The sequence below is a fragment of the Ursus arctos genome, unplaced genomic scaffold (genome assembly GCF_023065955.2).
Source record: "Ursus arctos isolate Adak ecotype North America unplaced genomic scaffold, UrsArc2.0 scaffold_12, whole genome shotgun sequence".
Taxonomy (NCBI): domain Eukaryota; kingdom Metazoa; phylum Chordata; class Mammalia; order Carnivora; family Ursidae; genus Ursus; species Ursus arctos.
Genome location: NW_026622786.1, coordinates 44753982 through 44780049, shown reverse-complemented (window position 1 = coordinate 44780049; position 26068 = coordinate 44753982). Strand labels below are relative to the sequence as shown.

The 26068-nt window shown below is 39.4% G+C and overlaps 1 protein-coding gene and 1 pseudogene across 1 annotated transcript in view; one reads left to right on the top strand and one right to left on the bottom strand.

Annotated features, from left to right (window-relative positions):
* ERICH3 (glutamate rich 3) overlaps positions 1-26068 on the bottom strand; it is a 95303-nt gene that overhangs the window by 49555 nt on the left and 19680 nt on the right. Inside the window, exons 3-8 of the mRNA XM_044383573.3 lie at positions 21812-21905; positions 19228-19353; positions 15387-15458; positions 13626-13754; positions 8787-8945; positions 3852-4070 (exon numbers count right to left, since the gene is read on the bottom strand). Coding sequence (XP_044239508.2) covers positions 3852-4070; positions 8787-8945; positions 13626-13754; positions 15387-15458; positions 19228-19353; positions 21812-21905 — 799 coding nt within the window. The remainder of the gene's footprint in view (positions 1-3851; positions 4071-8786; positions 8946-13625; positions 13755-15386; positions 15459-19227; positions 19354-21811; positions 21906-26068) is intronic.
* Positions 1230-2644, top strand: LOC123001005 (60S ribosomal protein L26-like; annotated as a pseudogene).

Genomic DNA, 26068 nt, shown 5'->3' with positions numbered 1-26068 from the left:
TATATAATATATATGTTATTAAATGCTATATTTTAAATACTAATCTAAAGAAAATTAGTACTGTGGGACAAAGGAGATTTTAAAGCCAAAAGAAACGTGATAAAGAGGACCATTCTTTTTTAATCATAAAGAATCACTTCACCAGTAAGATAGAGGAATCCTAAATCTGAGAGCACACAACCGGGGAGTCTCAACATTTACAAAGCAGAATTTGACATAATTACAAGGAGAAATGGACAGATCTACGATTACAGAGAATGAATTATCTCTAGAACTCAGGAACTGAGAAAGCAGATAAACAAGAATGCTAAGCATGTGAAAACAGAAATGACATAATTAACGTTTCTTTTCTATTGGGCATTTATACAACTCCACTCCCAACATTAAGAGACTCGTTTTCTTTACAAAAACTGAACATCTATTAGCCCACAAAGAAGTCTCCACAAATACCAAAGAATCAAAATCCTACGGAGCAAGATGCTTTTGCAAAGTAACATTCAGTGAACACAAAGGAAGTTCTTAGAATGTAAAATAGGCACCAGAAGAAAAAACTCAGTAGAATGTGTGGAAGATAAAACTGAAGAAATCTCCAGAAAGCAGAACAAAAAGACAAAGAAACAGAAAATAGGAGAGAAAAGATAAGAGTATCAGAGGATTAGGGTAGTAGTTCTATCATTCCCCAAATAGAATAGAAGTTTGGAAACGAAATGAAACAAAAGACCAAGTCAGGCTAAAACCTTATGACTCAAAACGACAGACATGCTAAGGGCTGTGCCGGCTGACACCATGCTGTGTTGCTAACCTCGGTGCCGAATGCTCAGGGGAAGCTGCTCCCATGCGACCTGTGCTGCACTTGTCATGACCACGGGCTGGAGAAGTCACTGTTCTCTCCTCTGTGCCCAGCTATGGAAGCCCATTCCCCCAACCATATTCCTGCGGGGCATCCCGTGGCCACACTGGTCCACACTTGGACCTGACCTGATGCCTTGACCCTGGTGAGCCTCATTTTCCTAGGAAACACTCATGACCTGCCCTCTCTGACTTCTCCAGAAGAGGCTCCTAAAATTGCCAGGAACCAAACTCAGACTCTGACCCAAAGGTTCCATTCAGCTTATTTCTCTTGTAAGTATTGTTCTTTCATTATGATGCTAGATTTGAAGTTATTTCTGAAGTTTTATGTATATCAATGACAGAACTTCAAAGAAAAACAGGACTCAGAAGTCAGTAGGATGGTTGCTCTGGGAAGAAGTAAGAGATGTGATGAGGCAGGAAATGGGGGCTCAGGATATGCAGCAGTGCTCTACTTCGTAAAGAAATAATGATGTGTACACGGCCGTTTGCTTGATTACTGTTACTTGCACGTATAGATTTTTTTTAAAGATTGTATTGATTTATTTGAGAGAGAAAGAGAGCACAAGCAAGCGGGGTGGAGAGTGGGCAGAGGGAGAAGCAGACTCCCCACTGAGCAGGGAGCCCAACTGGGGCTCGATCCCACGACCCTGAGATCATGACCTGAGCTGAAGGCAGACACTTAACTGACTGAGCCACCCAGGTGCCCTGCACATACAGATTTAATATGTTCTTATGGTTTAGGAGATATTTAAACCTTTTTTTAAAGATTTTTTTTATTTTTATTTATTTGACAGTGAGAGAGCCCCAGTAGGGGGAGCAGCAGGCAGAGGGAGAGGGAGAAGCAGGCTCCCCACTAAGCAGGGAGTCCGATGCAGTAAGCCTTTTTTTTTTTTTTAAATATGACTGGGTAGAGCATATCCCATTACTATACTTGAACATCAGAAAGTCTAATGCTGCCAGCATGTGAATATGATAAGGAACCCGTGTTTTCGCTACGTAGAGGCCACAGCCTTCAAGAGCACGTGTTTGCTGGCTCGTTGAGTTCAGAAGTAAGTCAGTAGATGTGGTTGATTTCATCACTGTTCCAAATACTCACTGCCCCACCCTGTGAGAGGATGCTACTTCCTTCTCCATCGCTGTCATGCTTTGGCAATGGAATTCGAGTATACGTGACATGTTTCACAGCTGAGTGGAATCTTAAAAACGTTCTATGGTTCTGTCTTTCATGAGGGCAAGAGGCCCCAGGCAGGGTCTGTTCCTCCAGTCTGGGTCCCAGAATTGCAGCTGACCAACCACATGATAATGTGAACAAGCAACAAACCTTCTCTTCCCTTTGCAGCCACCGCCGAAGCGCCAGTGGCCAAAACGAAGCTCAATCCCTTTGTGACTTCTGACCCGAGCAAGAACTGGAAACGGCACGTCAAGGCACCTTCCCGCATTCGCAGGAAGATCACGTCTTCCCCTCTTTCCAAAGAGCTGAGACAGAACTACAGCACTGGATTCATGCCCATCTGAAGAGGGGTTGTGTGAGGACACTACAAAGGTCAGCAAACCAGCAAAGTTGTCCAGGCTGACACGGAGGAATACGCCATCTACACGGAGGGAGTGCAGTGAGAGAAGGCAGATGGCACAACCGACCACGCGGGCATTCAGCCTCGCAAGGTGGTCCTCACTAGACTGAAACAGGACAAAGACCGCAGAAAGATCCTTGAACGTAAAGCCAAATCCCACCAAGTAGGAAAGGAAAGAGGACAAATAGAAGGAAGAAACGATTGAGGAGATGCAGGAATAAAGTAATCTTATATACAATTTTAAATAAAAACTGTTAAAAAGAAAGAAACCTTTGCCATTGTAAGTTGAGTTGCCCAGGGATGTTTGTTAGACGAAGCTACAGTCAACTACGCTTTGGAGAACTTCGCAGTAAGAGAAGATGAGTCCATGGCTAGAGCCTTGAAGGGAGGATCCCGTCACTTTGTGCAAAGCCTGGGGATGCTGAGAGACAGCAATGAATATAACAGGGAGGAGGAAAATCCAAATCAAAGAGGAGAATGACGGGCAGTGGAAAAAGATAAAATCGAGGACACAGGGTGGAAGTGGGCCTCAGACATGAGGGATACAGTGTTTTTTCCGAAACCACAACAAAGGAAGAAAACCAGTGAAAATGGATTTGAAAGGGGAAAATCTGAGCAAGCGCACGGAAGACAGGTCCTTGATGAGGATAGCTGCTGGGGCTGAGATATGGACATCGGGTAAGTAAGGCAGGTCGGAGTGAAGTGCGTTTACAAGAACCAGCATTCAGTCTGCTCCCTGGTCCGTTTTTCACTCCCTCATTCTCAGTCAAATGCAGACCTTGCTCTCCGATAATAATCACAGAAGTTACATCTAATTACTATTAGTTGTATATTTACACAGTCAAAGCTAAGAGATCTTCTGCCTTTGTACCAGCCTGTATCTATATAAAGTCTAACTGGCCAAAGGACTATTTTCTTTGGCATTTTGAGAAAATGAGTACTACAAGCTGCAATATTTTCAAAGAACATTGAAAGAAAATATTTTCTAAGTATTATACAGTAATTTTCCAAGAATCATTAAGAGGAAGCTTTAATAAGATATTTTATATGGCATATTATGTTTTGGGGTATACTGAAGCCCCTGAATTTTCACAAATTAAATGTTAAAATACTTCTGTCAACATGTGATTGAATGGGCAAACCGAAGGAAATACATAATTTAGAAATGGGCAGAGGACAAACTAAATTTGACCACAAGATTTAGTGGATTTTTTATTAACTGTGCTAAACCAGTTACTGAACTGAGCTACTCAAATATTTGATTTCAGATTCATCCAAGCTTACAATTACATTTATAAAATTATTATATTTTTACAAAGCATTTTGCATTTGATTTCACTAGATTCATTTGTACTGCACATCTAGAAATTTAATAGTGCAATGAAATTTATGCTAAATTAATAAAAGAAAACTTGATTCCACATTTACCCTGGTAAAGAGAGGATCTAAGCCATTTGGAGCAGTGGTTGGACGAAATCTTCTCCTTCTCCATGATTCAAGTCTGTTTTCCCTTGCGATTCTTCCACTGGGGGGAGGAGGTGGAGGAGGAATCGGCATCATGTAATTGTTAATGTTTGGAAGTTGATAGCGATTCATTGCCTGTGAATTGTCCATGGAGTTCTTGAACTTCATCACTGCCTTCTTGCCCTGTAATCACATTTCACGACATAACAACCAGTAAAATGGAAGTCGTGACCAATGTAACCCAAAATTAAAGACGAGACTACATGATTTACATTGCATGTAAATACAACTGACATAAATAGGCAAACTCAAAACACTTCATTTTTTAAATTGAAAAACGGCATTTTCTAGTATCCACAGCAAGTTAAATTTTCATGACTTTCTAACCTTACTGAAGTACTTTTTTTTTTTAAAGATTATTTATTTATTTGACAGAAAGAGACAGCCAGCGAGAGAGGGAACACAAGCAGGGGGAGTGGGAGAGGAAGAAGCAGGCTCCCAGCAGAGGAGCCTGATGTGGGACTCGATCCCAGAACACTGGGATCACGCCCTGAGCTGAAGGCAGACGCTTAACGACTGCACCACCCAGGCGCCCCACTGAAGTACATTTTTATGCCAAATACACAGTGATGGCATTTTTACAGTACTTGGGATTTTTCCTCAATAATCCATTAAATCTATGGGGCCCTAGTACAATTAAACAATTTAAAATCAAGGAGTTGGAAGTATTGTACTTTGAGGCAGGGTTGGGTAGTCTACTTAACAATGGGGTGTTAGTACTTTTTTCACATTGATTTCACCCAGGCAGGGGTGATAATATTCCTTGATAATATAATAGCATGGAACCAAATGCAAACTCCGACCCAAAGACTCTATTCAGTATATTTTCTCCTAGAAATTCAACTTGTAGGAATAAATCCTACCAAGATAACTGCACAATAGGTTGATGTAAATGTGTAAAACGACACACACACACACACACACACACACACACACACCAAATTCAGTTGAGCCATCAAGTCCATCAATAGGAGAATATTTAACTTTTTTTTTTTTGTCTTTGTAATAGATTCTCATCAGGCTTCAAAAAGCATAGTATGAATCTATTCATCCTGACGATAAAAGGGTCCATGTGATGTGATCATAGTTTCTTTTAAATGAATTTGTATGTGGATTTTGATAAAATCAGGGATGACCGGAAGACTTTAAGGGTTGCGTTTGGGGATTTGGATTATTGGGAGATATCATTTTCCATCTTATGTATCTTTGTATTATTTGAAAAACTGTATCTCTGTATTAATCAAAAATAAAAAAGTACCATATTACATAATCATATTACATTTTTCAAATATATTTGAGTCTTTGAGTTTTCAAATAAATAAACTGGTCATTTTGTGCATCTGAGGTTGTTTTCCAAACTTTAAGGCATCTTTAATCATTTTTACCTATTTTATACCAGTTTATTTGGTATGGTTTTTTTCAGCCAATTAATTTTTTGAGATGCTTAAATATAGTGAAAAGTTATTGTTAAGAAAGGGGAGACATTCTCCAAACATTACTCACTGCTAAATAAGTAAAGGCAGGATAAATAAAGGCATGTATGGGCCATATTTTGATTGAAAACACTTATGTGAACATAAAGGGATTTAAACAGATATTCACCAATGAATTTAGAATTATTAAAATAGGTGATGTTGCAGGTGCTATTTATGTTCTTTTTTCTTTTCTTACATTTTCCAATTTTTCTGTGATGGTGTGCATCAATATTGTAATAACAAATATAAATTAAGTGAAAATAATAAGAACAATAAAATCAATGAGTCCAGAACTTTGGGGATTTGGAGATTTTTACAAATTATTATCTCTAAGTAATTATCAGTCAATTGTGTGCCTTACTTGGAAATAGTTTAATAAATTTTTAAAAAAATTAACATGCCATTCCTTACCTTGCTTTTTTAGCCCACAGTGTCTTTCCATGCTGGTAAAAATAAGTTTACCTTTTTTTGTTTGTTTGTTTAACATACTTTAATAAACTATTTTTAAAACAACACCCTATTAAGTTGTTAGGTGCCTTAAATTGTTGACTATTATGAATATTATAATACCAGGTACTCTTGAATCTATTCCTTTTCACATATGTGTATATTCCTGAAATAAATTCTTATATTTAAAAATTCTTGAGCATGTTCATTTAAAACATTGATAGATATTCCCACATTGCCTTCACAAATAGATACATTAATGTCTACACTTATCAATAGTATATGAGAAATTCTCGTAAGGATAATCATTTTCAACTAAGTCACGATTTTTACTCAATTGCATCCTAACCACCCTGTTTTCGACCAAATTGCTTTTGCCTGAATTGAAGACCTTCTCTCCTGATACTTAGAAACTTGCTTATGTCTGTTGTCCCTTCTAACAATTCCCATATACATAACTTTTACTTTTATTTTTTTTAATTGTTTTTTTAAAATATTTTATTTATTTATTCGACAGAGATAGAGACAGCCAGCAAGAGAGGGAACACAAGCAGGGGGAGTGGGAGAGGAAGAAGCAGGCTCATAGCAGAGGAGCCTGATGTGGGGCTCGATCCCATAACGCCGGGACCACGCCCTGAGCCGAAGGCAGACACTTAACCGCTGTGCCACCCAGGCGCCCCCATAACTTTTACTTTTAAAGAAAGCAGAAGAATTTAGTGGGTACTCACTACATACTCAGCAATCATGAAGGCTACTATTCTTTAGAGATTTTTGTCTGATTTTATATTAAATCATCTTCGTCATCAATACCATGGAAAAATTACATGTCTTCTGGCAGTATAGTTTGTCTATGTACATTACAGTATAAGCTCCAATAAGTTAGAGACTTTTGTCTGCCCTGATAATTGATATATCACTAATGCCTAGAGCAGGACCTAGTCCATAGTAAGTGCCCAATAAATAATTACTGAATGAAAAGTGTAAGTTTAGCTAGTTTAAATTAACATGGAATTGATCTCAATCTTGTCAGCCTAAGTAAGCTACCATTAAGTGTCTATCCCTCAATCACTCATACCCCAAAACTTGAGAACAGGAAAATAAAAGGCCCTATGCAGATTTAGCTAATAAATCCATCCAATGGCTCAGAGCAGAATTGGAAAATCAGTGGAAGGGAAAAAAAAAATCCCTCCCTAGTGAGCAGAACTTGAATATTACTTGATTAGTAGTATTTACATATCTAATAGGGAAGTGTCTATCAAAGTATAGAAGCTTAGAAAGAATAATAAAATCACCTTGGCAAATGTGGCACATACCCATCCAAGCACTATCTGGCAGAGATAAAATCCCACCCATTGGACTTTAAATATTTCTAGTCCTAAGGCAAAGTTAACCCTGGAAGATACAGGGATTTAGCCAAAGACCTTTGAGCTTTCTGGTACCTTTGGCAAGCCCATTCCTAAGATGAGATAGGTACATCAAGCCATTTTAACCTGATTCCATTCCTCTACATACCCTCATTCTGATTCCGTGCTCACTAGGCAACCTTCTCATTGTGATCTGGCTTCTCAGGTAGATCTGTCTATAGGGGGAAGATGGCCACTTCTACAGCTTCGGTTACTTGATATCTGGTGAACCAATGGCCCTGGTTATGATTTGGCTGCTGATTTTGCTTTACTACAGGGAGACAAATGAGCTTGTTCTGTGTTATTCTCGTTAACGTGAGACAATCTCTCAGGACCTGTCTGTTCCTGGACGCTAGCTGAAACAGGAAATCTGCTTTCAATGTGGACACCAGATCCTAGAGCGTCAGCCTAATTGACTTATGACCCCACAAGCTTCTTCCTAGACTTAGTGCTATTCCCTAGACAAAGTGCTACCACTCTTGGTTTAAATTTTCCTGCTTTCTAGGAAACTACTATTAAATTTACTAAAATAAGCTTTATGAAAAGTGCTTCATAAGCTGAAAAGCATTTAAATTGATAAAATATTAGTTATTATTTTTAGAGTCATATTATACCTTTATTATGAAACATAATCATTTATTTGTCCAGATTAATTTCTTAGTATCAAGGTTATGTCAGTTCTAGATAAAAATATCTTAATTTCAAAAAAAAAAGAAAAAATACCTTAATTTCATTTATGTTATGTTTCCTAATAAGAAATGGAACTAAATTCACCCATTTGAACACAGTGACAATTGTTCTTATGACAGAGGTTCTTTCTTAAGATGGCAAATGTTTCTTCTTCATGTTAGAAATATAAACGATACCTTCCCTAATTACTGAATGTCCTAATTATTCGTCCCTGTTTAACTTGTATTTTATATTTACCATGTTTCCCTCCGGTGCTCTGTTAAAATAAGTTAAAATTACCAGAGACATAACCTTGAAAAGGAGCAAAGTCAAGCTCCTATGTGTGATTAATCCACCACTTTTTAAAGAGGGACATTCTTTTTCTTCTATATCCAACCTTCTCCAGAGTCAAACTTGAAGCAATTTCATACACTGATGGTAAAGTAAGTCGGCATGAAAATGCAAGCCTATTCTTGGAAAGTTTCATTTTCTAGGTTTCATGCATTTAAAATTTAGAATCAGTCAACACTGGGTCTATTCTGATAGAAGTCATATCCGGCTGTAAGATGTTTCTCTTTGTTTTTCATACGACCATTCAAATTAATGAAAGATAACCTTATATTATTACAAATCTATTCCTTACTCATTTTGCTAAATAGCATAGAAATCATAGGCCTTCCAGTTAAAGTAAGATATAATTAAACAGAAGTACATAGTAAATGCTTAGTCAGTGCACAATATAAATTTCACTGAGTAGATTAATTGAATCTTGCATCTTAAAACCTGCGATAATCGAGCATTCTAATGAAGAATAAAAAGATATTTCTTGAAAAAGTAACATTTACCCCAATGGGAAACGGAGCTTCATTTTCCAGCAATGAGGTTTTCAATCTGGACCCCGAAGTTATCTTTGGAACAGTTCCTACCGCAGGATTACTGGGAAGAGGCTTTAATCGAATTGGAGGCTGCATATTTCCTGGGGCAGTGTATGGTCGAGGGGATGTCTAGACAATTAGGGAAAAAAATTCCATTTAAATTAGTATCTTGACATGTTTCCAGAACCAATTAATAACCCAACAAATTGCCTAGAGTAATTAATGGTGCCTTTTTACTGAACAGATTAAACTTTAATTATGTCCTTCCATTATACATAGCCTCATGACCCAAAGTATTTGTTAAAACATATGGCGTGGAAGTCCTCTACATAACTAAATGCCACAATTATAGAGTATTCTAGACAAAGGAGATGTTCTTCTCTGTTAGGTTCCTGTATTTTACTCGTTTTGTAAACTTGCTGACAATACCTAATTTATTCAGTGCATTAAATGGCTTTCCTCAATCAAATATTACCTTGAATAATGTTCCTATTTTAGAGATCTAGAGCAACATGATTGGAATGGACTCCTTTCCGCTTAGATGTTTTCAACATAAACTGCTGTGAGTCCTTCACATCTCCAGAATGGTACTCACGTAAAAGCAGACAACACGATTCAAAAAGAGGAAAGGCGATGCTTAACTATAATGCATTACCATTTATTTAACTTCTCCCTTGAAATGCCAAGAAAGCAAAAATGAAAAAAAGTAACTGGCAATTGGAAAACACTGTGTGAAAATGGAGATGTTTTCCGGGCTGGATGTTTTCCATTTGCTCTTCTCTGCCTTCTCAGCCCTGCCCTGCCATCTGGGAGTCATCTCTTTATGGACTACACCAACTAATCTTTGGATTCCAGGTGGACTTGGCCAATGAAAGGCACTGGCAGGAGAGCAGAAGACAAGAGGCAAGAGGTTGAGGTCTGATTTCTCCTGAACCCTTCCCACCAAGGCTGGAAGGGCCAGCTGGGTCCCTCTACCGAGTCCACAGCTCGCGTCCGGCCTTCCTCTCCTAGCTTGTAAGGACTGCCTGCTGGTGCTGGTACCCAGGCCTTACCCCTCCCTCTCCGGCCTAGGTGCTGTGCTTCCCAGGGTGCTGACCCAACATGCTTAACATCCCCAGTTGGTTTTCCTTAACCCTGCCGGCATCTTTGTAAATAGTTTCTTTATTAAACTCTTCCTAATTACCCTATTTGTGTGAGCCATCTGTTTCCTGCTGAGACCCTGACTGATGCATTTTCTAATCAAGAATGTACGGCGGAGAATACCAAAAGTACCAGTATGGAGCATTAGAAATGCTGTCTGTGGCACTGACAGAACCCTGTAAGTTTAGTATAAAGATCAGCAATGTTTCAAAAAGAAAAAAACACCCCCCCCAAAAAAAACAGGGCTTTTGGCCCTGTTGTTCTATTAAAACAAAAAAGTTGGAAACCTGTTAGGAATAATACATGCATATTTGGGTAAGAGGGTTAGAAGGATGGTATGTAAATGACTCATGAATAAGGCTTAATGCACTGACTCAAGAACAGTGAACAACAAATATTCAACTCTGGAAAAGTGCTGTGTAAATCCATAAAAACATGATGATAGGGCAGCTCCTACTACCAAAAACTGGTCTGAGTGCCATCTTGACAAGCATGTCATATGTTGCTGTCTGATTTTGTTAAGTCAACGTTCATTGGATTCCAGTTATAAGCAGAATGAGAAAATTGAAAAGTAATTTTTAACATCTAATGGCAACACAGACAATTAGTGCCAAATAAACTACACAAATATTGCCAAAGAGACAATAACAACAATAACAGAATATCTAAGACATAACAGAACTTAGAACTAAATGTTATCTGGCATAAACCAATGAGACTAGGAAAAATTCAAGTTTTCACAGAAGATTTTATTCAAATGTAAGAGCAAGAGAAGAAAATGGATGAACAGAGAAGAATGATAAATTTGAACAACCAGGTATTTAGAAAGTCAGTTGTGAGACAGACATGGGAAGGGTAGCTAAAATAATATTCCCCAATATCTGTTTTTCTTTTGTCACTAGTAATAGAATTTTTATCAGGGACCATGGTTATCATAAATAAAGACTGTATTTCCCAGCATCTCTTGCAACTCTGTCCAGATATACGCCTCAGTTTCAGCCAATAAGATATGAGCAGAAGTGATATATGAAACCTCCAGATCATGCCTTTAGAAGAAGTGTGTTGTCACTTTCCCCTTACCCCCTTCCCTGTGGCTGAAATATCCACATGGTGATCTGCCATCTTGGCTTATGTAAATGAAGACAACACACGAAGTTTGGCAGATTAATGACACATTAGGAGTCTGAGCTTTTGATGACTTCATAGAGTAGAGATGAGCACACCAGTGGAGATTCACATAAGTGTGTTGTGTGGGGAGGGCATCCTTATGTTTAGGTCATTGTTATTTTGGGTCTCTGCACACACACCTATTTCATGACCAATACAGAGAGCCAAGTGGATTGACTAAGGCAACATTTGATTTTAAAAAACAGGACATGAGACTACATGAGCCAAAAGACAAAATGTCTTAAAACCCACAAAGATAAATCAAACTAGAGGTTTCTGGACAGGGGAATCAGATCACCCAAAAGAATTCTTTTGAACTCTGTAAAACAAATATGCCTAAGACTGTTTCCTGTCACATAATTCAACTGAACATAAACACATTGAGAATCTAATGTAGGGATTCAAGAAAGCAGGTTACTATAAACTAGAACATGATCTACTGGCTTCTGTCTTCTAAATTTTATTTCCCACATTTGCATACAGATATCATTCAGTTAGATGAATATGGCAGTCAAATGTTTAACTGATTACATTTATATCTAAAAACAAATTTGCATCATTCAACTAACAGCTGTGAGCTACAAACTGTTGTAGTTCACATCAGAAGCCACCTTAAATTTGCTATATTTTCAACTGTTTGTAATATATTTTCTTGGAATAAATATGGCACTGTAGCTTAACATTTTCAAAACTGTACCAAAATGTGAACTGAAATGGACTACCTGGTGATTACCCAGCTTAGCTGAGCATTTCTAATTCTTACTAAACGATCTCTGGGGGTGAATTTTCCAAGCTTGTGCAGAATGAGTTGAATGGCTTTCCACAGTTGTAATGGGAATGGTGCAGCTAAAAGCCTATATGCTACTCTGACGGTTTAGGTTCAATTAGTGACCAAGTGCAATAGCTATTCACTGGATGCTTGCTTTCTTCATTCAAGAAAGTTAAAAGAAAAATCAATGGCAATATCCCAAGAGGATTATTCTCTCCATCTCCACGGCACTTGGAGGTCAGGAGTCAAATTTAAAGGATATGTATCCAGGCTGGGAGAACGAAAAGGAAGATTTGTATTTCTGTAAAATGGGAGCCACGATTCCAAGATCACCATAGGGATCCCTTACGGTGCGAAAGCACTACAGGGGGTGGCCAAGTGAGGAAGTGTGGCTTACCAGACAGAAAGGCTTCTAAAGTGCTGGTGTCAGTGTTTCCTGTAATTTTCAAATTACTTTCTCACTCCTGCCACATTAAGATCTCCTGGATGTATCATAAACTACTTATTGAGGGTGTTCAGCTGGAAAATTGAAAAGAAAGCCTTTCAAGGGTTTCTCCTCTCTGAAACAGGTGGGAAGATAGAAAACAGCACTTGATTGTTTCTTTTGTTTCAACCAGGTTAAGCTTTTGGGAGCCTAGTGAATTTGCCATCCAAAAAAAGAATTATTTGTGTACGTATACATTTAAATGAAGCTTGGAAATATGGTAACAACAAAGGGAAAACGGTTGCTTTTCATAACTTGAGCTGTTCATCGGGAAATGTCAAAACATATTTACCTTTGAAAAATGTCAAAGCTTAACACTATACAAGATGAACCTACTTCAACAATCTGTGAAAGCTTTGCAATTTCTCTATAAATATTGTGCAATCCAAAAGATGTTCATGCTAACAAGGAAGTATATTAGGCCACGCAAAGCAAGAATACAGATGTGATCAAGCAATTCATTTACAACTTAAACCATCAACCTCCAGCAAACATTCTGCAAATCTTTTCCTGTACCTATATTGTTGCAAGCTACCTCACCTTCCTTCAAATTAATCCCATAGCTATATTATAAATGAATCAAACTGGAATGAAATGTCGGCTTGTGCAATTTCTTTAAATAGAATCTCTGCACATTTAACTGTGTTTATGTTAGAGTATTTGTCCATGCTTTAGATAAAAGAAACACAAATATAAGTATCTAGTCCAACATGCTATACAGTATGATTGAGTTTGTGTGCATAAATAAGTTTGACAGATAAGGTGAGAGTGGAGGGAAGAGCAAGGACAAAATCCAGAGGTCACAAAACATAGGACATATACACAACCACTAGTGGTTCAACCTTGCTGCATTGTCGAGTGGTAAAGGGTAATCATGAGGGGAAATATTGGGTTGGCTAAACTGAGGTCATTTGGCTTAGGGTCTTAAATGTCAGGTGAAAGAGTCTAGGTTTTTCTAAAAATGTCACAAAGCCAGTGAAGGCATTTGGGTATGTAAGTAACAAGTAATCTGCACTTTAAGGAAACTACTCTAGCAGTGACAAGCAAAATGGACTTGACAGGGGCGATACTGATTGAAAGTAGGACGCTCGCTAAAAACAGTTGAACAGGTACAAGACCACACTGGCATCCTGTAGGATTCACAGAATTATACCAACAAGCACTCAGAGAGAATTCCTTCTGAGAGTAATTAGAAATTACATATTATTTAGTCAGAATGGTCCATGACAGAGCGTTTAATATGACTCACCGGTGTTATTGGACTGGAATGTCCTTCATTGACCAGGACACTATGGCCACGGTTAGTCTTTGGGCCAACTGGGGGGTGGGGAGACAGGATTGCCATGTTATTTTCTATAGACCATCTTGTGGGTTCTCCCTAGAATAAGAAAGTGATTGAACAAATGGATACATAATTAGCAATCGAGGTTAGGTTATTGCCTGACAGGTTACAGAGATACTATATGCCTGAAGAAGTCCTTTCTCATTACTTTCAAAAGTGTTCCTCCTGAGGTCTCTCATGACAGAAAGTTTCCACAGCTGTAGTGGGACATTGGGTGTGGTAATGAGAATCGGGAATTTCTATATTGGAAGAAATAGCTGTCCTCAAAGAAATAGCTACGGATACAGCATATCCTGGGTTTTAGCAAGAATATTTATGAATCTGCTTTAAGTAGATCACTACAAGCAGCACGATGTTCCTCACAGCTCTGGTCAGTAACGACTACCAGACACTATTACTTTTCTACCTTAAAAAAATAATTACATCATGCCCCAAGCAAAAGGGCTGCATATTATATAAAAGGAACCTAAATCATAGGTCTTTCACCAAATGCAGCTATAAAGTGAAAATTGTTATGAATAAACGTCATATAGGGAGGAACTGGAGTGTCTATCAGGAATTTCTGCCAATGTTGTAACATGTTCATGTGCTTCTTAGTCCACCTGTCCGGCAATCTGGGTGAAAGGGAATCCCACACGGCTTTTGGCAGCGTTCTTCGCTATTTCCAGGGACCATTTTTCTCCATCAACCTTTCAGCAGTAAGTTATAGAATCTGTAACTCAGTCCTTGATGTAGGACAATATTGGCAAAGTTGAATTAACCACAAATCTCTACACACCAACTTTTCTGATCTTGAAAAACTGTCCTATCTGCTGTTATTTAACAACACTTCTGTAACAAGACTATCTTTTGGCCATGATGAAAAAGACAGATTTGAGTCTATCAGGCAAGAGGGAAAAATTACCGCCTTATGTGGCAACCAATTCTCCAGAAGCTTTACTAATATTCCTCAGTTTGTGAAATGTGTCTTGGGCCCCACATTTGTAAGATGACACAGAAAATGAAGAATAGCCTGTGCATTTGAATGGCTCAAGAAACTGAATAAAACCACCAACCTAAACTGAGACTTTTCAGACATGCTTAATCGAGTCTCTCATCTCCTGATTCAAATTTATATGTTCCATAAGTTCACTTCAAAGAAGGGATATCAAATATAAAAATAAAAATAAAAACAAATAAGGAATTTTAAAATGCCTTGTACAGAATGTCTAAATCTTATGCTTCTGTTTGCCGAGGTAGGTCTTTCCTACCATCTCTTTTCAAGGGGCACGTTTGCATGAAAATGGGCCATTGGATAATTCTTAGAATGCCAATTTCCAGCACACTGGCAACATCACCAACTATTTTCAGCTTTTTAAGACACAAAACAAAAATCCTTGGGCCTCTGTCACATATCAATCAAGAAAAGACAAAAGCAAAATTTCAAACTTGAATTGAGTGTTTCCATGTTTCCTTTGAAAGCTTGGTACCTTACAAAATTGCGGAAGAAGCTCCTATTTTGCCATGATCTTCGGAAATAATGGTGGCCAATGGTGGTGAAACGAACACCTGACTTTAGCTATGAGTTACTGAAAAGTAAAGTGCCTCAAAAAGCTTCAATAACAGCACTATTGACTTTTAAAGTCATAAAATAATATTATAAAGTACAAGAATTATGTAGCTCTTTACCTTAAATCTCTGAATTCGCTCCTTCTTAGCTAAGGTCTCCAGGTTTTTTTTAATTTCAAGCTGATGATAACGCTAAGCATATGGGAAAGAAGAGGAGAGGATCATGTCAATTACAGCAAAGATTTTTTTTAGCGGAAAATAATCCCACCAGCTAACTGTATTCCCACTTACCCTCCCCCCCCCCCCCGTTGTCACTGAGATGAAGAAGAGTCACCTGCATAAGAGTGCGAGTGTGACTATAAATTGGTACAACTCTTTGGAAAGCAGATTCCTAACATAAAGCAGTCAAAAGTGTCCCTACCCTTTAACCAATACGTTTCATTTCTAAACCGAGGAGGAAATCAGAAGTAAAAGAAAACATATCTGTGTTATACACAAAGATGCTATCTGAAGGGAATTTTTTCTTCAAAGCAAAAATTCAGGAGCAATATAAACCTAAAAGGGAATGGTTAACTTTGGGGCACATCCATATAATGGAATAGAATATAATCCTTAAGATTCATAAAGATTTTGTTTTAAAAAAAAGGAAAATGCATGTCATGCAGGAGAAACGTAAAATATGGAATTGCACAGAAATACAATTTAATTGATCAAGTTCAAACTGTGTGGCTGCCCCCATGCCAGGAAGGGGCATCTTGTGGGTCTTCTCTTCTTAATGCTAATTGCAAAGCAGTCTCATTCCACCAGTGCAGAAACTGAGGCAGAGGACCTTGAACTTACCCCCGTCACACATCTGGTCAGTGGTGGAACTGTCTGTCATCTGAAGCTCGGTCTACTGGACACTAACTTCCCGTTTCTTTGCTCTTTATTTATTCATTTACTTATTTTTCACAAGATCCTGTCCTTTCACAATATAGCATGTTTTTATTAATACATAAATATGAATAGAGACTAAAAGGAAATGTGAGTATGTCAACAGCAGTCCTCTCTGAGAGGAAGGATTCTATGTGGTTATTTTCCTTTTTATACTTTACGGTGTTTCCCTAATTTTCTGTAATACATCAATTATATAATTTAAAAATAAACGTCATGGGGGCGCCTGGGTGGCACGGCGGTTAAGCATCTGCCTTCTGCTCAGGGCGTGATCCCGGCGTTATGGGATCGAGCCCCACATCAGGCTCCTCTGCTATGAGCCTGCTTCTTCCTCTCCCACTCCCCCTGCTTGTGTTCCCTCTCTCGCTGGCTGTCTCTATCCTGTTGAATAAATAAATAAAATCTTTAAAAAAAATAAAATAAACGTCATGTAAAAAGCAAGCTGCTTAGGATTCTATCTGAAATCATTCAGACACATTTGAGGGCATTTGAAAAGTGTTTTTTCTGTGTTCTTGATCCCCTCGTGCAGCCTGTGGGACCCTGCAGACTCGATCTTTCCCTACCGAATATCATCGTCAGCCCTCTTTGGACACTTCCCTTTCTTCTCTCACCCACTGATCACCAAACCTCATTACACTCACTACCAGCCATTTGCCATCTTCCTTGTATTTCCGAATCTGCAGCCCTCTGTCCTCAGCAAGGCCACCAACGTCTTCGCCGCTGGGTCAGACGGAATTCCTTCTTTTCCCCAGCACTTCCCGGTTTCACCACTTGGCAGCTTGGGCGAGCCCGCCGGCTTCCAGGACACGTCTCCGGGGGCCTGGTTGTCCACCGCGCGAGGGCTCTTTCCTGGCCCCGCGGCCGACCCCGAGCTCCCGCAGCGCGCGCCACCCGCCGCGCTAGCGCCCCCGCGCGGTGCTCCGGCTCCTTCTCTCACGCCCTCCTCCAGGCAGCGTCCTCTCTCTCCGTCACATCTCCTCTCATCCGGGACTGCTGCCTCTCCCCGGCGTCTCCACGACTGCTGTTAGCTCTCACCCTTCGGCAACAGCTTCCTAATTGACCTCCCACCCGCAATCTTTTCCAGCTCATTAATCCATCTCCCACATTTTTAGCAACATCATCTTTCTAACACGGCTCTGCTCATTTATTTCACGCCCCTGCTGAAAAAACATCTCATCGCCCCATCACCTCCACTCCAACCCTCGCTGGGGATTGAAGGCCCTCCAGAAACCCGGGCCCAGCTTCCTGAAGAGTGTCACTTCCTGCTGCTCTTCCAACCAACCCACCGTGTGGTCTGGCCTCAGTGAGCTTTCCTGCCCATCCACGAAGACCTTTCTTCTCTAACCTCACGCCCGCTGTCCTCACTCTCTCCAGTGCCTTTCTCCTGCTTTCCTGTGACGCCTCGTTTAGCCTTCAAGGTCCAGTTCAAATAGCAGGTCCTCTGTTCCGCGTCCTCTGACTCTGACGGAGGCAAGTCATCATCCCCTTCTTCCCTGAGCCGAGTCTGTTTTCCCTCTCTCCTAGCATGTGATCACTTTCTACAATAGTTTTTTGTTTTGTTTTTTGATCTTTTTGGCTTTGGATTTTTTGTGTTTATATCTCACAGCTACATCACGTAGCTTCATACTGGTACATGGTAAGCCTACAATTAATGATTGATGTTTCTTGTAAGCACGAATACATGAATATTAATGTAACACCATTGGTAAACAGCATCATCGGCATAAACTATATGTGAGACAAATGTGACAATTTAGAGACAGCTATTCCATTTGTTAATTATATTAATATATTACACATCATAACTATATATATTACATTATATAAAATTATATATTACATATTAACACTTATCTAAGGTATCTATTCCAAACTTCAAGAATGTATGAAGACTCTTAAATAATAACATATTTAATAGTTATGATGTGTCAATGACTTGAAAGTTTGGAAAACTAAACTTGAAGGATCAAATACAAATTTGGTGCCTAATACAAAATTTGGTGCCTATTGGGTAAATTTGAAACTAGATATAGATTAATTTACTCTACTGTTTTTTTTTTTTTTAACACTAGTTGCAGAATTCCAACTAATACTTTTATGAGCAAGTGAATTTGGGGACCATAAACAATGATCCCACATAATTCATGCACATAATATAAAGCATACAATGAACTCCTGAGTTAACAGATCATATACATCTTATTTCAACACAACACTTGCTAATATAATGGCAGCATAATAGTAAATATTTTCAGTGGCGCTGCACTTCGTACTGGTTTACCGGCGATTCCACAGTTGTTCATAAATGTTTACTACACTCACAGGTCAATGATTTTACCAGCCAAGTTTTCTGATTTACTGCTGTATGGCCAAGCCAAGAAGTGACATGCTTTTTCACGGAGATTAAAATGGTGTTGATGCTTGAAACTATAAGTTCTATGGAGCAAGGCTAAAATAATTTATCAAGTTAGCTAGATATCCTACTAAAAATGCCATGTCAGACTTGAAAAAAAAGTTGTTGATGCTTGGTTTATGAATCTATGCTGACCAATGTGGCCTAAAGTAGGAGGGACAGCAGATGTTTCAATGCCTCTTCCCTGAAATTCAGCATACGGCTCAGCTTCAGAGCCTTAAAAGAATAACAAATCTGAAATAATTCATGGCAGTGGAATTACTGATATTTAAACAGATGTCACTTTTTTTTTTTAGCAAATGGAAATTGAGGTACAGATGGTGAGGGCTGGTATGTTTTAGAGTAGCCATTATGGATTAAAAATCTACATTTGTTAAATTAAATACCACAAAATATATAATGATGTCCATATTTTTCCCTAACTGAAATGGAGAAAAGCTTCCTTCAGTCTCTTGGCTCCTTGCTACCTAGAGAGATGTGGAGTATTTCTCAGGGTACCTTGTTCCATTCCTTTTTAATGAAATACAGGAGGAATTCCTCTGCTTCTGGATACAGAAGTATTATTAATTGTCATATTAGAAAATATCTATTATAAAGAAAATGTAAATACTTTACCTCCATATCAAGAACCTTATGGAAAATAGCCTGAGCTAGGCATTCCCGGATATATTTTTGGTGATCCCTCTTCATGATATTTAGTTTGTATTCTTTTTCAGAAAGTATTCTTCCACTTCTTGTGATCTGTCAGGAATAAATAAAACACACATGGAAATACAAAGCAGAAAATGTATTGTTCATTACCAAAAGGGGAGAGAGAGTGCCACAGAGAGACAGAAAGAGAGTGGCAGTGTCTTCTAAGCATGAGAGAGTATACTACTAGGGTTGATAAATGTTCACTTTTAATGACTATTTCATAAGGAAAAAAATCAGTCTCATATACCCATCATTGAGAAAACACACACAGGTGGTGCACTTGATGTTTAAAGCAAGGTTTTCATTAGAGTCACAATGTCCCCTTGATGGAACCCAGGTGTTCCTTTCATTTCTTTTTTTTTTTTTTTAACACATTTGGAAAGAGGAAGTGGGGTGCTACCTTGAAACAATGAATAGGAGCAGTAATCACAGGACTGATGATCTTACAGGAAATAACTCTGAAGGGCAAAACATGTAAGCTACAGAGGTGCTCATCAGTTTGTTTTAAAAATAATTGGTTTCATTACTTTATTTTCACACTGCTTTTTCTCATTCCACTCTCCAATCCAGAATGTAATTTAATTTGTCGTGATTCAGATTTTTTTCAGATTACGCAGTGCTGCAGATATAAAATATTCCAGACTGATTTCAATTGGCATCGTTGAAAATGCCAAGAGTGGTAGTTTCTGTTTTTTATTTACTCGGTTTTCTTTTCTCTTACTCCTTCCTAAGGGTATATTTGTTGTATTTTTCTGTATCTTTTGTAAACAGAGGGTGCTATCCTTCCTGGATTGGTCATCTTCTTCCTTTCCGCTTAATTATGCGCTGCTCGTTCAAGTCTAATCCAAGCCCACATATTTCTTAATTTTGATAACTAGTTTTATAACACTGTCATGGCAATGTATTAGAGCTCAGAGACCAAGGAGAGTTATGTTACAAGTGATTGGATACTGACAATCTTTTTTCATGTATCTTTTTTTTTTCCAATGGAAAAAAGAAAGGGGTAGGGTTCTAGAAATATTTCCGATCACAAATAACTCAGTTACAGTCTTTGAAATGTGTTGTTCATGGGATATCATGCCATTTGTTTCCAACAGAGAAAAAATGTTGAGAACATCCTGTACTGTGGCCCCCTCCCCAGTTAACAGGTGTCATTGCCCTCTCCCCTCTGGGAGATCTGATTTCCCCAACTAGACTGGAAGCTCCTACAGGGCAGAAGTTCTTAAACTTGAGCCTGCATCAGAATCAGAAAACAAGTTGAAAAACAGATTGGTGGGCCCCTCTGCACAGCTTCTGACTCAATAGGTCTGGGGTGGGGCTCTAAAATTTGCATTTTCTAAGTTCCCAAATGATGCTGAACACTGCTGAGTCAGGAACTGTATTTGAGCCACCCGTTGTAGAGAAATCTTCCGTATTTGAGTTGTCATGCACATAACCAATGTTCAATAAATGCTTGTTAATGATGTTGATGAGTAAATACAAAGTCCTTCCCATTTGTACATAAAGCTCACAGATTGTTACCCAAAGAAGTAATGTTAATAGTAACCACAATAATTGCAACAAGCATTTATTACACGTCTCTTATTGTGACAACAATTCTGAGGGCTGGGTATCATGGTCTTCATTCTACAACCCAGGACGCTGGAGCTGAGAAAGTGAAGTACCTGAATTGCTCAAGAGTCTATGACTTGTAAATGGCAGAGCCGGGTTTCAGCCAGGTCTGTCTGATAACAAAGCCCCAGGAGACAAGAAGCAAGCTCTCTTGAGATCTAACCAACCAGAGTGCCAAGCACATAAACAACAATTAGAAACGCAATGCATATCCTTTCAACACCATGGCAACAATAGTTAAGGAAATCCACTGTGTTTTAAGAAGGTAAACAGCTAAAATCGTTACTCACGCTTTCTGTAACCAAGCCCATTCTTTCAATGGACAACTATAGTATTTTTTAAAGGTTTTCACATTAAACACATTTAGAAGAATGGAAATCTTGTGGAAATGATAGTTTTAGAGCTAAGGAAAGACACTAATGTTACCAATAAACCATCCGGGAAATGAAACAGGTTTTTAAAATTCAAGGGGAAATTTTGAACTGTTCATGTCTTGCACACCATATTCTGTGATTATTAAAAATAATATTTTTTCCTGAAGACAGTAAAGTCTTCTCTATGCTTAATCCCTAATAGTTCCTGGCTCATTTGATGTGTTCAATAAATATGTGTTGAATAAATGAATGAATAAACAAACAAGTAAAATATGCCATTGGAAGCTCCTAGGGTTTTCCCTCAATATATATAAGTAGCCTCAGTGGTCATTGTGACCTCTCTTCCTATCTTTTGAAACATAGCTTCAAAAAGATAAATCAGAGTCTGGAAAAGAAGTAATTTTTCTAAAATGGGGGGGGGAAGGGGGAAGATGTCCCTGATTAGCTCAAAGAGGAAACCAGAAAAGGGAGAGAGAACTACTGGATTTAATGAAACAGGTAGGAAGTAAACCAAATCTTACCAGGCCTGATCTTAGGAGATGCCGCCTTATCCTTGTGTTGTTAAAATAGCCAGTCAGGTGTTTATCGGTAAGACTATTATATGCTGCAAGCAATCTGGAAGAGAAAAATGAAACCATCAAGGTTTTATGAAGTGTTGCCTAACAGCCAAGGCGATTCTTGACTTTCTCATCCCCAAACTGTGCCTAATCATTCACTCCTCCAGACAGCCAGTCATTCATGTGTGTGTTCAATAAACAGGTATGGAGCACTTACTGTTTTCCAGGTTTTATGATAAGAACTGGGAGACAGTCCTGACATTGTTTATTTTGAGGATAAGTACGGAAATCAGACATGAAAAATTAAACTGGGTGTGAAAAATCCAACAATAGAAATATGCAAAACTCATGGGGACACAGAGAAGGAGACTAGCAACTTCAGTTGTCAGGAAAGTCTTCACAGAGGAAGCCTGATGGGAAGGAAACTTGGAGCTCCTTCAGAGGACTCTTCGGCCTCCCGTTTCACCCTAAATTCTAGCGGCAAACTTACGTGCACTTCTTCAACAGATTCATATTTTTTCGTGTCTTCAGGACACAACGCACAGTCCCTCTACTGCCAAGGCCTCTCTCTGACCTGTTAGCTAGTGGATGCAACCCGTGATTCACAATCATCTCTTTTCCCAGCAAACATTCCCAGTGCAAACAGAATGTTCTGTGTCACCTTCCATTCCCCATCCCTAAAACCTTGAGAGACCTTACATATCACCTAAGATTAGAAGGCCAGGAGCTTGTGTTATTCTTAGTATCCCTATGGAATTATTTATTGTGTACCCAAATAATGATGTATTCAGTAGGGGAAAATACAATTTTGTTTCGGACTCATTCTTACTGGTATAAACTTCTAAGTTTAAGCTCAGCAGCTTAGAAGTCTTAACTTCCACACACTTTCATGAATTCCACATCCAGAACTCCCCACCCTCCCCCCCAAAAATTCATAGATTACTTTTGATTTTTAGGGTCTTTTAAGAGTTAAAAGAAAACAAATTGGTTGCTTGATTACATCTTATACCTTGGTAGGTGGTCAATCTGAGCCTATAAATCAAAGTTTGAAGCTATTTTTTCTAACTTTTAACTTCTCCTCCACTGATTATTATTTTTTTTAAGATTTTATTTATTTATTTGACAGAGAGACAGCCAGCGGGAGAGGGAACACAAGCAGGGGGAGTGGGAGAGGAAGAAGCAGGCTCCCAGTGCAGCAGGGAGCCCGATGCGGGGCTCGATCCCAGGACCCTGGGATCATGCCCTGAGCCAAAGGCAGACACTTAGCGACTGAGCCACCCAGGCGCCCCTCCACTGATTATTATTACCTTACAAAAACATATGCACATACATTTACATGTATGTATACAGGTAGGCACATATGTTCATCCATATATATAAATGTGAGTGTAGGTACATATATATGTATATATATAGAGAGAGTTGAAGACAGAGAGACCGAGACAGGTAGAGAGAAAGAAGCAAAGAGGGAGAATTCACAAGCCTAAACACAGCCCTAAAATAAGGCTGTCTTAAAAAAAATATACCCTATTACCTGCAACAAAGATTTACAGTCTGTACATATTACGAGCAATTGATCCTTAACTTACTTGCAGGCCAGAGCAGGGACTCATATGATACAGTCAAGTAAATGTCATTAGTGACAATTTTATTTAGCTGCCTTAATTACATGGAGATGGTATTGGTGACCTTTTCCTGTCTCTTTTCTCCTTAACGCCCATCTTAGGAAAGTTATATGCTGTCAAATGGTAAGGAAAGTTTAATTTTGTCCAAAAGACACAGAAAGCAGTTACAAAACCCAGAAGCCAAGATGCCACATGAGGGTTGCCGACATATGAACAACGCAGGAGCCATTATTTCACTGGGTTTATGTAAAAAGACAACCCGAGGGCTTCAGTAATGCACATACGAAACCAGCCCCAGATAATGCTTTGAAACCATCTTTTAAATGAACTGTCTTGGTGTCCTATAGTTCATCAAAGGTTTCCTGTCTCCAAAAGGTCAACACTGTATCCTTTACCCTTTCTGAATCTCAGAATATCTTTCCAGCAACTCATTTCAGAAAGGTGAACAGGTGTCTCTCGGTCCTAACAATCATGATTCCACAGCTCACAGATTCTTAAGATAAATCATTAGACAGATATCATATATAATCTTTTGTCTGTTTTTCAGGCTCAAGTTTTTAAAAAAAATCAATAGTTTTGGAATAGCTGTGAGTGCTAAAACCCTGATTAAATGAAATAGGGTCAAAAAGTTAGGATAACATAAATTTTAACTTCCCTACTGGCTGAAAATAATCCCCTTCTTTCAATTCAGAATTTGAAACTTTTTCAATATTTAGGTCCTAAGAATAATGCTTAGGCAGCTTTGGCACCACCTCGTCCTAATTCTGCTGCCTCAGGCTCGTACTAAATGAGTATGGGTCCATGATGTACTTCCTGTCTTACCAAAAGGTCCAGTGGAGTTGAGAACTTTGCACACATCAGCTTTCCCACCTTTCCGTGTTTAGGAAAGATTGAAAGTCCCTGGTTGGGATGCTATTTGTGAAGCAACTCTTTCCATGACAATCATAACCTGGCCTCGGCAGAAAAGCTAAAAAATAACTGGTTGGGTCCATCCGGGGTCAGTCATTTCTTTTTCAGCAGTGCCTAACTTTTTTTTTAAACTGAAACTTTAGATTAACAAACTATTTCATAACAAGAAATTGCACTGGAGTAAATTGTATACAGATTTTGTAAAACAGTTGTTAGGGACTTAATGTTTGTTTCCCCCTAAAATTCGTATGTTAAAATCCTAACCCCCATGTGATGGTATGAGGAGGTGGGGGCTTCGGGAGGTGATACGGTCAGAGGGTGCAGCCCTCATGAATGAGATCAGTCCCTTATAAAAGAAACCCCAGAGAGCTTCCTGGACTCTTTCCCCATAGGAGTATACAGCAAGACAGTAGCCATGTATGAACCAGAAAGCTGCTCTCACAAGACGCTGAATCTGCCGGCACCTTGGTCTTGGACTTCCCAGCCTCCAGAACTGTGGGACAGAAATTTCTGTTGTTTAAGCCACCCAGTCTATGCTGCTGTGTTATAGGAGCCTGATGGGAGTACGTTAGCAGTCAGTGCAAACGTGTCTATTGTATACATACAAATGTCACCCTCGTTCTGACCACGAAGCCTCCTCCGCAGGGAGATGGTAGTCGTCCTGTGTGTCAGCCACAGCCGTGGTCGCTCTGACCCTCTCTGCTCTGCTCCTCTTCCTGTGTGCTTGGTTTGGGTTTGTAGCCTCCCTTCGCACTTGCCCAATGACAAGAGCTTTACTGACCTGGCCACAAATTTAGATGAGTAGAGCTTTTCTGATGTTTCTGCCTTTGTCCTCTTCATTCACTGCCACTGTTCCCCCAACACGCATACCCTTTTCCTTTCTCTCTTGCGTTCAGCAGAGCCCTGGGCCAGATGAGGTCACCTCGCCTGAACTCGGTGATTGTGTTGTTGATCGCGTTGCACCTGCAGCACTCCACTCCCTTTGTAAGTCACTCTCCGCATCTCCGGTCAAAGCTGGACTTCTGGCTGTGGGACCCAGTCCCATGATCCTCCCCTGCTGTGGTCCGTAGGATCAACAACTGCGCTGATCCCAGCAATTACCAGGCCGCTGTGACTGTATCATTCAAAGGCCATGCTGTTCACACCAAGTCCCACAGCTAAATGCCAAGACAAGCCCAACTCACTGGCTTCTCTATCTGATGGACAAGACTACTCACCCACCCTCTGGTCACTGGGTGGAGAACAACCCACTAGCTGGCTCAATGCACCCCAGAAGACAGTCCCCCAGGAAACCAAGCAACCCTGTCTCTATGATGGGTCCTGTTTCCTCCACTATGATACACCCCCACATTCCTAGGGATTAGAGGAGCAGGCTGCTGAGTCACTGGGAGTGCTGCCTTTCCAGCTGCAGTCCTTCAACACTGAACCCTCGAACCCCTGCCTCCCACTGTGTAGAATATATAAATGGGCTCGGAAGTAATAAAGTCAGTGATTCCTATCAATCCCTCCATCTGTCCCCAAAGAGAATCTATCCCATAAAAACGCCATCTGAAAAGACAAGCACTATAATATTACTAATCACAAGCATTTATTGAGCACTGACTATTTTCAGGGCATTCCAAAAGATCCGGGGGATTTAGAGATGACACAGACACTGTACCCACAGAGTTCCCAACGTAGTGGAGGG